Source organism: Podarcis bocagei (assembly GCF_964188305.1).
Source record: "Podarcis bocagei genome assembly, chromosome: 2".
Taxonomy (NCBI): Eukaryota; Metazoa; Chordata; class Lepidosauria; order Squamata; family Lacertidae; genus Podarcis; species Podarcis bocagei.
The window spans coordinates 15,464,595-15,481,381 of record NC_138126.1 but is presented as its reverse complement, the minus strand read 5'-3'; the positions used below and the strand labels follow the sequence as shown (position 1 = coordinate 15,481,381).

General features: G+C 45.7%; 1 protein-coding gene across 1 annotated transcript; it reads left to right on the top strand.

The window, feature by feature from the left end:
- The first annotated feature begins 8,726 nt into the window (after positions 1-8,726).
- On the top strand, positions 8,727-15,537 carry LOC308581139 (vesicle-trafficking protein SEC22b-B-like). Its single transcript, XM_081183640.1, has 5 exons — positions 8,727-8,868; positions 11,482-11,591; positions 12,856-13,016; positions 13,660-13,806; positions 14,103-15,537. Exons 1-5 carry the CDS (start codon positions 8,794-8,796, stop codon positions 14,258-14,260), a joined length of 651 nt encoding a protein of 216 aa, XP_081039766.1. The 5' UTR covers positions 8,727-8,793; the 3' UTR covers positions 14,261-15,537.
- The last annotated feature ends 1,250 nt before the right edge of the window (positions 15,538-16,787 follow it).

Genomic DNA, 16,787 nt, shown 5'->3' with positions numbered 1-16,787 from the left:
ATATATCTAAAACCATAAAATTCCTATCACAATATTCCCCCCTCTGGGGCTAGAATTTTTCTTAAAAATTTTTGCCCCACAAATAATAACATCGTATGTTGTAAATGGATGTCTTTGTATGAATATATCATATAAAAATAACACATGTTGCGTTTTGCTACTAAATTACTTGTGGCATTCTAACACTTTGGGAGAGACCATTTACTCAATAGTGTTCTATGCTTTACACCTAGCAGGAAGGTAAGGTCCACTAATGACTGAAAAGTGCAGTTTGCTTCCCCCCCACCATTTTAGTGTTCTCAGGTGTCAAGGTAGCTCTTCTGTGGTCTCACACTGACATAGTGCTACAGCAACACATCCTTTCTGTTGAATCCCCTCAGGGCTTTCATTTAACCATGTCGCCCGGCATTCACCATAGCTGGCACAGGTTTTGGGCATCTCGTGAGGGAGAGGTCTTCGCCTTGGCCTTTAGCTATGGGATTTTATTATAGGCTGTGGTCTTGGGCTCATGAGAAGTTGCTCACTTGCACTTAAAGGACCAAAAAGCTAATTGCAGCCTGGATACACTTGCCCAATTCAAACTGAGTCCAATTTGAATTTATCTTGCACCATGGTTCTCAACTCTTCAAAGCAATCTGTTAAAAGAAAACCATTCTTAACAAGGGCAGTTGTCCAAATAAGTCAATTTAAGTCTATAAGAAATCATTCCTGCTAAACCAAAGCATATCCACCTTCATGTACCTGGTGTTTTATGGATCCAGAAGTTTGTCCTTGGCAAAACGAGGTTTAACACATATTAAAATGGATAGGGAAAGATTTTCATAGTGCCAGGTGGGACAATGAAATGTGGTTATCTAAACATTGGACTACACAATAGTGTGAGCTATTAGAAAGTATAAAATGCATGAGAATTCTCCATTGGTGTGTAAGCAATAAGACATTAAACATAAAAACAGTTACACACAATAAATTGCCCCCCTTTGTGGAAATCACACTGTCAGACACATTTCAACATTCTTACATAATAACACATAATACAAAACAAAATAATTAAATATCTGTTGCATATCTTGACACAATTGTGATCTTTTACGTATGTATCTTTTGAATCCTGGAGCAGAGGCTTGAGGTTCAAGTGAAAAAATGTCCTTGCAATTCAACTCCTCCCCCCTTTGTCAGTTCAACCCCCCCCCCCCTCAGTCTATAGCCTTTGAAAGAGATAACTGTGGGCACTTTGAAAACTCTGGTGTTGCAGGTCTTGTGAGTTGAGGGGTTGTTGCTGCTTTTCATCATTGCACATCTGTAGAAGTGATATCCTGTAAGGGGGCAGGGTTTTGGGGAGACTTAAAAACACAGTTAGACAAGAAGGATGTCCTCCAGTTTCCATGGGAAGCTGCAAATAATAAAAAATCTTAGCACATTAAGCATTTTATTTATTTCAATATTATTATCACATTTCCACATAATTACTGTTATTATCTGCTAAGTTTGTTTGCTTTCCTTCACTTAATTTTTGTTGTTGTTGTTCTTTTCATATTAAAAAATAAAAAATTACTCCACATGTATAGAAAGAGAACTGTAAAAATACAAAGGTTAAAAAATAAAAAGAAAGCAAAAAATTAATTACCAGTTAGATGAAAATGGACTTGACACAAAGACATCAGATTCAGAAAATAACTATTATTAAATAGTACAAAGATATTATCAAAACCACACAGATTACTACTGGACTGGGGGGAAAAAGGGAAAACAATGGGGAAAACTTAAAATTCACCATGTGCTATCCAATAAAAGAACTTCATGAAACTGACTTTCAACATGTGATGAACATGTCCCCAAAGTAAAACACACACACACAAATGACCTATGAGGAACCAAAAATAAATAAATGCTAAGACACACAATTAATAAGCAACCTGAAGTAATCTGTTTTGGCATTCTAACATCCCAAATGAAAATAAAAGAGTTTTCTTGATGTGACAACATCAGCTGTAATGTTAATACTGGGAAATGAGTTAATACCAAGAAAAATGAATGGCAATTTAAAGTTGTGCAGGTACCTTGCACTAGCCAAAATGACAGAATTAGTAAGAAATGCTCAGGCCAAAGGTAAACAAGTACCATTCCACAAACAATGTTTGGTTGTGCTTCGATTAACTTCATAGACATCATGGAGAAACTGATTAAATAAATAAAAACAGATTATTTGTAACTTTAAAAAAAAAATGTCAAAGCCACAAAGAGATAGAGGTCACTAATACAGCAGGGATTCAGACTTGTTTCACAGAACAGAAAGAAAGTTGCTGTTTGGCTTTTAGGGAAGAAAGACAAAAGAGAAACAAATGCAATTACTTTTTATAGAGTATTTAAATCACTGTTTGCATCCCCTCATTATCATTTGTGCTGTGGGAGAAAAGAAAGGACACTCTGTTAAAAGGGAAAATTATTTCATGTGAGAGGTCTGTCAGGAAGTGCTGTTCCTAAAATGCATAGGCATATACACACACACACACCAAAAAAAAACAAAATCAAAAACAAAAACTTATAAAATTTAAATTCCATTGGGAGGCGAACCTTTTGTTAGCCCCTGGGGCAAGACATTAAGGGTGATTTCCCTCAATGGTTCCAAATTTTACATAAGGAAATTTGTATAGGTTTCAGGCTCTCCAAACCTTCTCTCTGCCCCCTCCTTTCTCTCTCTCTCTCTTTTGTAAGCTGATCTAGCCTCTGTGCATGTGCAGAGTTCATGTCTCAGCAAACCTTTTATACCATTGAAAATGTTGCATCTTTTGGCTCAATTAGAATAAGGAAGGGAAAGGTAAGGAGTAGATTTTAAAAATAGGGTTAGATTTTGAAACAACAAAAAAAGAGAAACTCAGCAATTTAAGTATTCACCAAAGCTAGCAATTTCAGCCCAAGCTTCCTTTATGTACAGGAAAGGGCTATCATTATTGGTCATTTTATCTGGTCATTCGCGGAACAATCAACCGCTCTCTTATTTATGAGTAAAAATGGCCAGGTAAGGAGTGGTTTTTTAAAATAGGGTTAGATTTTAAAACAAAAAAGAGAAACTCAGCAATTCAAGTATTGACCATTCAGCCCAAGCTTCCTTTATGTACAGGAAAGGGCTAATATCCCTCTGGCCATTCGCGGAACAATCAACCGCTCTCTTATTTATGAGTAAAAATGGCCAGAGCGTTAGAATTCATAGGATTTTTTAACATTCTCAGTCATTTCAGCCTTACCATTTGCAGACAAAAAATTATTATTATTATTATTAATATTATTATTTTCTGCGCCTTAATTTACAGGAATGGCCAAGGCTAATTGTACTTGATTATTCATTTGTATGTGCTTAAACTTTGAATTGACTTTTAAGTTTGATTAAAAAAAATAGTAGACAAAATGATAAATACTGTAATCACTCAAATGCTTGATATTACCAGTTGTGCTTCAAAACATCATGGCTTTTACCTCTCACCTTTTAAAACTAAAAAGCAAAGCTAGGCTGAATTTCAACTCCATTACCACACCAGAATTTAAGAATTACCCTCCAATGCTTGCAGACACATGGTCTTCCACACAGCCACAAATTGGGAGAGTTGAAAGGGACCCTGGGGTCATCTAGTCCAACCCTCCAAAATATAGGGTTCACAGCAAGATTTCGCAGCAAGATTTGTACTACCAGAAACACACACATTCACCTCTCACCTTTAAAACAAAGAGCAATCTGGGCTGGATTTCAACTCATCAGCCACAAATTGGGAAAGTTGAAAGGGACCTGGGGTCATCTAGTCCAACCCTAAAATACAGGGTTCATAGCAAGATTTGTACTACCAGAAACACACACATACTTATGTACACAGACACAACTGGGGAAGAGATCACAAGCCATGCGCCTATCACAAACCATGCGCCTATCATGTACTAAGGAAAAGGAAAATAAAAGTACCCAATTCTATACAGATCTTGAAGCTAGTTTGAGTGAGTGTTTACTTCCTTAGACTAAAGAGTGAAAATTCCTATAGAAATTATCTTTAAAAGAAGATTGAAGTTAACATTTTTCCTAAGATAGGGAGAGGATCTTTTATAAAGCAAAGTTTAAACAGCCATAGATTTGATTTAAAAGGAATACAAGAGTGAACAATTTTTCCTGAACTTGCAGAGGAATAGTAAGCCTAATCTATGCCCCCCCCCTTTGCAGTTTCCTTTAAAGGAAGCTTACTCGGGAGTAAATTTACCTGGCACAGAATAAGAAGGAGAAGGGGAAAAAACCCTGAAAGAGACAGAATGAAACAAGGGGGGGCATTTTCTAAGAAAAGAGGCCAGGACGTCTTATAGAGACTGATACCAGGAGCCTTACAATAACTCTTCTGTCCAACCAGATCAAAGTTAAAACTGGACTCAGATATTTTTCTTAGAAGGAACACCATACTTTCATAGGCATATGCTTAATGAAATACATACACTGCATTTTAGCTTGAGAGAGCAGTTGGCTCAACTAGGCTTTTGCAGCAGAAACATTAGGTTAACTTAGACTGGAACACAGGTGTACTTGCAAACTCAAAAGTTACAACAAAACATTTACCATTAGACTTAAATCGCCCTCCTCACTTAAACTAGAGGAAGGAGGTGGGGTAATTCCCCTTTCAGAACACAAGTAGCATGTATACAAGATTTTACCACTTGGGAGGAAAACTCTTTTAGAGCCTCTCTCAAATAACAAACATTTGCACACTTCATTCTCCATTTTGTCTTGTTTTTAAGACTGATAAGGTTCAACATGGCTTCCTTAGATTTAGAATTTGGAGCAAGCTTGCATTTTTATTTTAGATGGCATATTTAAGATAAGCAGCTGCTGGATGTTACCTATGTACAATTTAAACACAGGAAAAACGTTCTTAAACACAAATTGAAGGGGACTGTCAGAGTCCAGGCGGGAAGTAAGCACCAACTGGGCTTCTTTCCCATCAGGAGTCTGTGGGTTCATTTCTTTTGATTGAGGTGCACCCATTTTAAGAATTTTAATAGCGCTAGCTTTTACTTTTATACTGCAGTCGGGGTTTTATCCCCACTTTTCAGGAAACACAATAAATAACCCACAGTACACTCAATTTGGACAACTCCGAGAATTAGTACTGTGACACACCGCCGTTCGTCTGGCCTGACTTACTAGGCTGGTACAGCTGTTGGCCTTTCCTGGCTACTAAGCTAACAGTGCGGTCAGCGATCTCAACCCCCCCCCTTTGGTCATTACTCAGCCAGGGAGCCCACAGCAACCTCCTGCCTCTTACAATCTAACCTGAGAGTTCCCTACTGGACGCTTGCGTAGCGCAGTGCCAGATTGGGACTCAGAAATGACAAAGAAGGAAAGGAATCAGGTGCCCTTGCTTTCTCTGCTCACAGGTCATCTCTAACAAAGATCGCCATGGCAGAGGTGCGGCTACACCTGGGAGTTAAATAGTTTTCAGTACAGAAGAAAAAGCACGACCTTTTTCTGGGCAAAACTCCGAAGGAATAGGTCGGCATATAGACTGTAGAAGGGAAATGAAAGAAGTCACACACAACTTTTGCCTGGGCATACTCCGAAGGGCTAGGGCTGGTGTTGAGATTGAGGGGACAGAAAGGAGAAGGCAATTTTTAGATGAGGAAAAAAGTAGAAATTTTAGATTTGAAGGGAAAAGGGAGAATTAAAGAATTTTGGTTGCTGTGGTTTAGAGACCCCAACCCACTACCCGTGTTTCCTACTTAATACTCACTTCCGCATGCGCTGTTCCTGGTGATCCCACGATGTCTTGACTGGTTGTTTAAGGCCGGCCTGATCAAGCTTTGCTTCCCCTGGTTAGCCTCGCTGAACTCCAAGTTATTGCCAGACCCTGGGACCGATGGAAGACTGGTTATTCCTCCTGGCAAACTGCCTGGTGCGCGCTGGATAACCAGTCCTTCCTCGCTTCCAGAATCCGGGTAACCAAAAGTCCCTTCGTGCGTGGTCGCCATCTGTTGTAAATAAAAATATGCCCTTTTCCCTTATGGGGTATCCAAGAGCCCATATAGAGTCCTTACATAGGTTCCCTATTGGTAGGAGAAAATAACAGAGGCCAACCAGAGAATATTGAGAAGCAAAGCAGCTAGTAAGCTTGATCTTTATTGATCTGTTGCAACAGGGTACCCCCCTCACACGCAGGAGAGGAAGAGCACCCAGAACAATGGCCTGCAAGGCCTTATAAAGACTTTTGAAATTCCCCTTCTCTAGATCAGGACCACCCCCAGAAACATTATGCATACATCACAGAAGGGGTGTAACCTAAGACCACCCCTCAGATACATCCCACCTACATCACAGAAATTTAAATGTTGTTTATCTCTTGTCCTTGTTTATCTCCTGTCTAGCAGGTTACTTGATTGGATTTTCTGGGGAGCCTGGCCATTCTTTTGTAGTGCTAAAATACTTATTTCCTGGGCCAGGTCACAGGCTCACACCTTATTCAAACACAGATTAAAGGAAGAGACAATGGGGAGGCTTTTCCATTTTTAACCTTGCAGAGAAAGGATTTGGTCAGTTTAGGAATCAAAATGGTTCCTGTTGGCCTTCCTGTACTGATCTATGTATGTGCAGTTATGAACATTACTATATATCTAAAACCATAAAATTCCTATCACAAGGCCGCCTCCCCAGCCGTGATTAAACCAACCACCGTTGTATCATCTGTGAACTTAATGATCTTATTACTGGGGTATTTGGGGGCACAGTCAGCTGTATAGATATCCTGCAAGGCAGCGGAGGATCAGAGTTTTCCTTCTCCTAGATGGGCTCCCTTCCCAGGTTGACGAGCCCCATCTGCCTCTCACATCCCTCTTCAGAACACGCAGAGCCCAGCTGTGCAACAGCCCTGTTCTCCCCACCTGTGATTCCCAGCCACTGGCAGCCCAAGGCAAGCTACCGCTGTCTTGTGGCCATTAGCCCCTGAAAAAGACTGTCAGGGGCTTGCAAGTGAAGGTATACTTTGCCCAGGGTCGTAGGCGCATGCACGTTTTTTGCACTGATCATATGATGTCAGCATCCTCATCAAAATGTCAACCTGTACTTTATCCCTTTAACGTTAAGGGCCTATCCACACACCTTCCTGTCCTCTGCTCTTTCTGTACAATTTGTTATAGGAGCAAAACCATTTTGTTTCCAAACAGTATGGACAGCCACATGCCAAAAGCACACTGGAATATTGGCAACTCTGTTCAGATACAGCTGCCATATGACTGGACACAGCCAGGATTCATATGTTGCATTTTCAAAAACCTGGGTTGCTTGAGATTTTGCAAAAGAAGCCCAACAACTTTTCACCCCCCCAAAAAAAATCTCCCCCCCCCCAACTTTTGTGTCCAGATTTTCACTTTTTGAAATATGGCAACCCTAGTTCCAGAGAGCTTTTTGCTTAACATGTGTGATTGAATAGGGACTTTTTAAAGGTATTAATGCAGAGGTCTTGCCCAAGACCCCTTTATCAGAATTTTGGCACGGCCAAATGTCAGCCTTGCGCAAGACCTCTGTCTTAAAAATGTAAAACAAGAACAAAAACGAGGGAGGAAAGGCCCAAAGCACATCAGTCTTGCTCACTCTCCAGAAAGTAAAACCATCCCTCTAGGCCATGGTGGAACATGAAAACTAGGAGCTTGTAATAACTGCAGTTTCACACTTCCTGTCCATTTTTTTTAATGGTGTGCAGGCACAGGGACAGAATTATCTGTGTGCATGGCCGCAAAAGGGCCAAGAAGGTAGCACCAAAACATTTCATGCAGGACACCGCACTCCTTGCTACTGGTATGGCCATCAGGCAGAGCTGTAGCTACAGGGTGGCTAGCTGGGTTTGTTTTTTTTAGCCCCAGTAGAAGCTCCCAGCCTATGTGTGTGGGTACGCAAATGCACATGGGGGGTGTGAAATAAAGTCTACTTTAGCCCTAGGCCAGGAAACAATACAGTGTCTGTGAAGAACACATGCTTTCAAAAATGAGTGAGTGGGTGGCCAAGCACCAGTGATGCGCACGGAAAAACTGGATCTGAGTGACCTGTTTGTGAGATGTAGTCCTTGCCTGGAAGCGCCCACCTTCCACATCCACGACACAGCCTGTGTCAAGGGACACTCCACAGAAGGCAGGACAAGACAGTGGTGTCAGTCTCTGCAAGCACCAAGAGCTGTCACTCAGGGGTCAGAGCAGGGGTCAGCAAACTTTTTCAGCAGGGGGCCGGTCCACTGTCCCTCAGACCTTGTGGGGGGTCAGACTGTATTTTTTTTTGGGGGGGGATGAATGAATTCCTATGCCCCACAAATAACCCAGAGAGACATTTTAAATAAAAGGACACATTCTACTCAGGCAAAAACGCCAGGCAGGCCCTGCAAATAACCCAGAGATGGCCAAAGCAGCTCAGCCCATCAAGCTATACAATACTAATTGCAACTTCTTCTTTTTTTTTGCAAAACTCCCACAATAACTAAAATCAACAGGCCCTAAAGAGCCGCTGCTGCTAACGATATTACTAGAAGGGATATTACCTCCAAGGCGAAAGAGAGGAGGAGCCCTTCAGAGGCCGGGCGGGGCGTGCGCGCCTCGCCTGGTGCCAAACTAACTTCTTGGCGGCGTCGCTCCGCCCCGCTTCGCCCGCGATTTGCATCCCTCCCGTCGGCCACGTCAGCCGGGAGTCCGGGTCCTGCTAAAGCCTCCGGAGGGGAGGGGGAGAGGGATACCCCCCTTAAAAAAACACCCCAGGACCCCCCTCTCTCCCCCCCCCCCGCAGCCAGGATGGTCTTGCTTACCATGATTAGCCGGGTCCAAGACGGGCTTCTCCTGGCAGCTTCTATGCAAGAAACGGAGCAGGTAAGAGGAAGGAGGAACCCAGGAGTCCGAGGCTTCCAGGGCATCCCCGCCCCCCGCCCCCTCAGCTGCCCCTCTCCAGCTCTAACCCCTAGGAAATCCTTTCCTCTCAAGGATCACGTTTCAGCTTTCTAGGAACCTTTTCGCTACTTCTTACTTGCACCTGGTTTTGTTCTAGTGGGAAACTCAACCAGATGGGCTGGGTATAAATAATATATTATTATTATTATTGGTGGTGGTGGTGGGGAGTGAACTTTCAAACCCGGTTTCAGAGATGATTTAGATAGGGGTTATGACATTGGCGCACGTGGAGTGGGGGTATCAAACAAATAAATTAATAGCTGTTTGAAGGCTGCAATCCTGTACACACATCTGCAAGGAAACTCAGTTGAAAAACAATGAGACACCTTTCTGAGTAGAAGAAATAATAATAATAATAATAATAATAATAATAATAATAATAATAATAATAATAATATGTATAGCAGGGGTGAATAAATACCAGTTTGGGGGACCTGATCTGGACTCACTCCTCCTCTTGGTAATTTTTCTGATCCCATGAGTTTTGAAGGCAGTGCAAAATAAATAAATTAATTAAAAAGTAAGATGGTGCCCCAATTTGGAATGCTCAGTGGTGGAGCATCTACTTTGCTTGCAGAAATTCCCAGGTTCAATCCGGACATTTCCAGGTACAGTTCGGGGAGACCTCACTCTGGAACCCCGGAGTGCTGCTTCCGGCCAGTGTTGACAGTACTGAGCTAGGTGGGCCAGTGGTCTTGACTTCCTGCGTTACAAATCTACCCTTCCCGCCATTGGAAAAAGGAAGAATAAATCCCTCTCCTGCCTCCCAGTTGATGTGTGGGGCAGATGAGTGTGCCCACTTTTGGCCCCGCCCTCTGCCGGCATGTGGCCCCCAAAGGTTTGGCTGAGGGCGAACGCCTTGATGCAAAAAGGGCTGCTCCAGCGTATAGGAGACCGCTTCAAGTGTACTTTGTATTGTAAGCTAATTTTGTATTTTCCTGGCACTACACACACTCATATACAGAACCAGCTTTAGGCAGGTGAACCATAACTGCTAAAGAGAGCTTCCTGGCTCAGAGGCAGTTTATCTTTGAATACCAGAACTTGGGAGCAGATCACAAGGGTCCTTCAGAAGCTAACAAAAATGGGCAGCTAACTAGGGACGCGGATGGCGCTGTGGGTTAAACCACAGAGCCTAGGGCTTGCTGATCAGAAGGTCGGTGGTTCGAATCCCCACGACGGGCTGAGCTCCTGTTGCTTGGTTCCTGCTCCTGCCAACCTAGCAGTTCGAAAGCACGTCAAAGTGCAAGTAGATAAATAGGTACCGCTCCGGCGGGAAGGTAAACAGCGTTTCCGTGCGCCAGAAGCGGCTTAGTCATTCTGGCCACATGACCCAGAAGCTGCCAGCTCCCTCAGCCAATAAAGCGAGATGAGCGCCGCAACTCCAGAGTCGGCCATGACTGGACCTAATGGTCAGGAATCCCTTTACCTTTAACTGGCAAGTGATGAAAACAAGTTGCTGGACTAGATTATCCTGCAAGACTGTTATTCTTTTCACTAAATGGATTTAGGCAATCCAATGTGTGCCCTCAGGCTCCCATCTTTAGTATTCAGGCAATAATGCCAGCCTGCCATGCAAAGCTGTTGTAGGATTAAGTGTGCTGTAACAATCTGCGGGTGGTGCTGTGGATTAAACCACTGAGCCTAGGACTTGCCAATCAGAAGGTCAGCGGTTTGAATCCCCGTGACGGGGTGAGCTCCTAGCAGTTCAAAAGCATGTCAAAGTGCAAGTAGATAAATAGGTACTGCTCCGGCGGGAAGGTAAATGGCATTTCCGTGCACTGCTCTGGTTCACCAGAAGCGGCTTAGTCATGCTGGCCACATGACCCAGAAGTTGTATGCCGGCTCCCTCGGCCAATAAAATGAGCTGAGTGCCGCAACCCCAGAGTCGGTCACGACTGGACCTAATGGTCAGGGGCCCCTTTACCTTTACCTTTAACAATCCTCTAATGATGCCCGATAATGTAATTGCCTTCCTCTCTTCCTGAGGGAGCCCAGAAGTCTTGGGATCTTAGAGATTCTTCCCACCCCACAACCAGCTGTAACCAGTCCCCTTCCCAGAATTTTGATTTAAGCTCCTTGGCTGGTGCGAGAGATTTTGCCGCCGGAGGTGAATTATTATTGCGGTGTTATAAGTATAATCATTTGATTTGTTTCCAACCCTTCACCCTAACGCCCCAAGGGCACATCACAACAGTTTCAAACGCAACATTAAAAACCGTTTAAAACAAATTGCAGCCGCAGGAACAGGGTGGGCCGTAAAAATATATTTCTTGAGTATCCAAGACCAGGGTAAAAAGAAGATTAGCTGAATCGGGCCAGCGGCCTACCCTGGTCTAGCGTCCTGTTCACAGAGTGGCCAAGCACATGCCTTTTTTCTGGGAAGCTCAACAACAGGACCGTCAGAGAGCGACACCACTAGTCTTCCTACCTGTAGCTCTCAGAAACTGATATTCAGAGGAATATTCAGCCCCCGACAGGTAGTCTCCGATAGCCTTATCCCCTTGGTGTTAGTCCCAATTATTTCCTCTGCAGTCGAACCGGAACTTCCAAGAATATCACAGCCAAGCGAAGCAACTTTTCCGGAAGCTCGGGGAGCATTCGCCGAACCGCTGTTCCTTGCAGGCTGGGGCGATGACTTTCCAGTAAGTGTTTCTCAGAAATAAGGAGGGAGCTTGGTATTAAAAGGGCATCTCTTTTGAGAACCTGCGAACTGTTAAAAGATGCTATAACAGCGCTGGGATTGACAGGGCAGTAGGCTGGTGGTGTGTGGGGGGGGTCTGTATCCTTCCGGATGTTATTCATAGAAGTATCTTAGAATTAGGGACACAGGTGGCGCTGTGGGTTAAACCACAGAGCCTAGGACTTGCCGATCAGAAGCTCGGTGGTTTGAATCCCCGCGACGGGGTGAGCTCCCGTTGCTCGGTCCCTGCTCCTACCAACCTAGCAGTTCAAAAGCACGTCAAAAGTGCAAGTAGATAAATAGGTACCGCTCTGGCGGGAAGTGCACTGCTCTGGTTCGCCAGAAGCGGCTTAGTCATGCTGGCCACAGGACCCGGAAGCTGTACGCTGGTTCCCTCGGCCAATAAAGCGAGATGAGCGTTGCAACCCCAGAGTCGGTCACAACTGGACCTAATGGTCAGGGGTCCCTTTACCTTTATATCTTAGAATTATAGAGTTGGAAGGGGACCCTGAGGGTCATCTAGTCCAACCCCTGCAATGCAGGAATCTTTTGCCCAAGTTAGCTGCCATCATCCCTGGCCGTCGGCCATGCTGGCTGGGGCTGATGTCTGCTGGAGTCCAAGAACAGCTTGCGGGTCGCAGATTTCCCCATCCCTGCGGATGCGTGTTTCTTGCTTAGAGTGCTGGGGGCCCTGTGTTCGAATCCTGAGTGTGAAACCTGCCTGAACTGGGGGAGGCTTCAATTGAGAGAAGTTGGAGGGCCCCCAATTTAGAGATAGAGCATGTGCTTTGCATGCAGAAGGTCCAGTCCCTTTGCTTGTCTAGATTAAAAAAGCATTCTTGGGCAGCAGGGCTGGAAAATGCCTCTTTCTTCGATGGGGAAGAGCTGCTGCCAATCATATTTCACAACACTGAACTAGATGGACCAATGGTGAGAGTCGGTATAAGGCAGCTCCACATGACACCCGGCTGCTGCTTCTAAACCACCTTCACCAAAATAACAACTTGCATGGTCGCCTATGTTCCCAATTGGGAGTCGATGGTTCCTTTATTCATGCAAGCTATCCCAACGTTGTAAATTATTTGCATTATTTTACTAGTGCGGTTGCACTGCTACAAATTCCATGGGTCTAGAAACTTGCTTGTGGGACTGTTTGTGCTCGCTTGAAGGAGCCGGATCACGATTTCCCTTCCTCCTCGCTTCTGTGCCCTCTTCCTTCTCTACAGCTACCTGATCAGCCAGGGCATTTGCTACCTGACGCTGTGCGAAGCCGCTTACTCCAAAAAGCTGGCCTTTGCCTTCCTGGAGGAGCTGCAAGCCGAATTCTGGGAGCTGTATGGGAAGAAGGTGTCCTCCGTGTCACGACCATACGCCTTCATCGAGTTTGGTGCGTACTAACTGGGGGAGCCTCGCCAGCCCTGCCCCACCAGCCTCCTAGTCCTCATTGTCTAAACTGTGTTAGGCAACACAAAACTCTTATCTGCCATGCAAGCAGAAGACCTTAGGTTCAGTCCTGGTGGCTATTGGATCTGGAGTGTACTTTTATTTATTTGTCTAGAAGAGAAGTGGACCGCCTCCAGGTTTCTTTTTTGGGGTGGGTGGGGGGCGAGAGCTAATTTGCCTGCTCCCTTGAGCCAGTTTTTCTGACCCCCTTCAAAACTTGGAATAAAACGAAAAGCAGACCCACATTCACTTTGGGCCACGTGTACACACCACAGCAGCATGAAGTAGTGGCCAGAATGCTGGCCTAGGACCTGGGAGAGCAGGGTTCAAATCCCCACTCAGTCATGAAGACCACTGGGTAAGCTTGGACCAGTGTTGTTACACAGATAAAATGGATAGGGGGGGAGGACTGTAGGCACTACCTTGAAGTCCTTAGAGAAAGATCAGGATACCAGTGCAAAAAAAACCAAACCACTGGGCGAGTGGCCTCAGCCCCACCCACCCCCAAAAGGCGAGTCCCTGTGGCCTAGTAGTAGTTCATCTCAGATGTTGCCAATCCACGAAACCCTCCTATATATTTTTTTAAGACCTCTATATCCAGAAGCTGAAGAAATCCTACCTGGATACCTGGTCCAAGCGCCACCTGAGCAGCATCAACATGGAGCTACAGGATGTTCAGAAGATTATGGTGACCAACATTGAAGAGGTGCTCCAACGTGGAGAGGCCTTATCAGGTATGGGGAAAGGGGGTTTGGGATCAGTGCTGCGGGAAGATCTGTGTCTACGCAGTGATCTGCGTGTTGTATTGGAAGTCACAGAGCAAAATATCACGTCTCTAATTTGGGGCCTGGGGTGGATGCGAGGATATCACATCCCCAGGTTTGGGAGGAAATCCGGGCCTGGACATATTCGCTTACGACCATTTAGCCGCTCACTGTGGCGAGCGGGAAGAGAAAAAACGGTGAAGATGGGGTTTTAAAAGGTCCGTTAGCCAGCCCTGTCTTCCTTTTTTCATCTATTTGCCCTCCAGCTCTGGATTCCAAGGCCAGCAACCTGTCAACTCTCTCCAAGAAATACCGCCATGACGCCAAACTCCTCAACAGCCGTTCCGCCTACGCCAAAGCTGCCGCTACCAGTCTTGTCTTTGTGATACTTATGATCTACATACGCTTTTGGTGGCTGGTGTGACCCTGCGCTGCCTGCCTTCCTTCTGCCCTCCTTCTTTGGTCCTGCCTCATACGGGGTTCTGTGAAAAGAGCGGGGGTGTTTCTGCACACACACACTCCGCTCCGCCCTCCCCCAAGAGGCTGCTGTAGCACCTCTGGGAGAAAAGAGAACTTGTGGAACTTGTTACTATTTTCAAGCATGGCACCGTTTGCCACCCTGCGGCTAAAACCGGAATGACAACCGGGAGAGAGTCGTTCAGCATGGGGACTGTTTGCAATTGCGATGAGTGTGGTTGCTTTTTTTGCTTTTAATGTGCAAAGAGTTCTGCAGCTTCCTTTGTCTTTTCAATGGACAGGGAGAAGAGAGGGGGCACCTGTTTTGGCAGATCACAAGAACAGCCTACACACAGAGAGAGTCCCATGGCATCTTCAAAACTACCTAGGTGGGGAACTTGTTCCTCTACAGATGTTGACGGGCTCCCATCTGCTTCAGCCACTATGTCCCATTGGTCAGAGATGCTGGGAGTTATAGTTCAGGAACAACCAGGTGGCCGCAGGTGTTCCCTTCCTTGCTGTAGAAGCTCTGAATACTACCAAGTTAGATAGGTTAGTGCAGCTGTTGCAGACAGAGAAACCTTGCTTGAAATAAGATGGAGGGTGCTGAGGAATCATTCCAAGTGAGGCTGGTGTTATTTTAGTTAAGATCATGGTGCTTTTTCAATAAATGTTATTTTCCATGAAATTGGGACTTGACGGTGGGTGGGGGAAGGGAAAAAAACTGCTGATAAAAAAACTCCAAAGCTAGTACATTTATTTTAGCAGTACATTTTCAGATATTCAGGGCTCAGCCTGAGTTCCAGCAAGAGCCAGTCCAGAACCTAATTTTCAATCCAAGGATATGTGACTTGATGACACAAGGGGAGAGTGTCTTTGAGCATGTGCAGAGTGTAGGCAAGGGTTACCTTTTTGTACTGGCCTTTAATGGCAGCTTGCCACGCACGAAATTAGCAGGGGGCTAGTGCTTTGAATGAATCAGTTTGGTTTAGCAAGGCGGACTGAATTCATTCAAAAATCTCTGAACCACGCCCAAAAGTCATTCTAATGATTTTTGGGTGAACTGAATGCGAAATAAGTTTGGGGGGGGTTGTGTGTGTGGGGTGTTTGTAGAACTTTCAACGGTTTCTAGCTCATTTTCAGGTCCATTGCCTTACGTATTTTGTTTTGTTTTTATTCTTTAAACTCTTTGGGCTTTTAAGCTTAAAGATCATAATGGCTGGGGAAAATAGATCTTAAAAACTGCTTTGTGTGTGGATGTTGATATTTGCTGTCAGGGGTTTAGGAGCAGAGGCACGGGCAAGGGAGGAAACAGAGAGCGAAGGGGAGGAGGCAGAAGAAAAGATGAGTGATGACGACGACCCGAGATCTCCTAGTCTTTCCAGTGAATCAGAGGATTCACAGAAAGGAGCACCAGTGGCCAGGGCAAGGGGGGAGTCAAGGGGGGCACCCCAGGAAGATAGAGCCAGAAGGGACTCAGGGGGGAGCAGCTGGAAATCGGGACCAGCGTCACCGCCAGGAAGCAGGGAAGAGGAAGGGAGCCAGGGGGGAAGCGCTGGCAGCTCACCACAGGAGGGAGGGCATGAGTCAGGAGTGGCCACACCTCCATCGGGGAGCGAAGAAACGGTTAAGAGGAAGGTGGAAGGTTGGGCGCGCGCGCCAAGTTCAAATGCAGAGGAAGGCGGCGCAGTAAGCAGCCCCGAAAGGGAACCAGGTCCTAAAGCCCGGCGCAAGGAGGCAGGAGGGTCCGGGTCAGCGTCAGAAGAATCCCGGAAGGAAGAAGCCCCGGGGGGTAGAGGGACCCAGAGGAGGACAGTCAGGCGGAAAAGGTGGAGCAAGGCTAGGATATTAAGTTGGTGCTCACGGGGCGGAGACTCAGACGGAGCTTCGCCGATCTAGCTACTAGACGTAGAGTTTGCGCGCAGCAGCGTGAGAATGGAAACTGTAATTCAATAAAGACTTTTACTTAATGATCGCTGGCTAGCGTGATCCTCTGTGAGCTAGGATCTTCAAGCAGCTCTGACAGTAAGCTCCGTCTCTCCATTGTGGGCATCTACAGCCTCGAGGAGGGGAGAGAAACAGGTGCCTACTAGCGAGCTCACGAACGGCAGACGACATGACGGCTGAGCAGCAGATAGAGGACCTCAGAAAAGCAGTGGCACAACTGAACGCCGAGGTTCTCGCATCCAGGAAGAGAGAGGAGGAGGCAGCTGCCGCCTGCAGGGATCTCCAGGTCAGGTTAGACGTGCTGACAAAGCAGACACCCCGGCAGGAGGGAATTGGGTTGGCGAGACGGACAGGCGGGCTGGTCTCTCACTTCGATGGGAACCTGCAACAGTATCCCAACTTTAGAGCCGACGTACTGTGCGCACTGCAACTGCTGCATAAAGACTTTAGAGATGAACAAGAGAGAGTGGGGTTCATCATGTCCCATCTGCATGGGGATGCGAAAGCATGGCTACGCAATTTATGGAGAGATAAGGATCCGGCGCTCC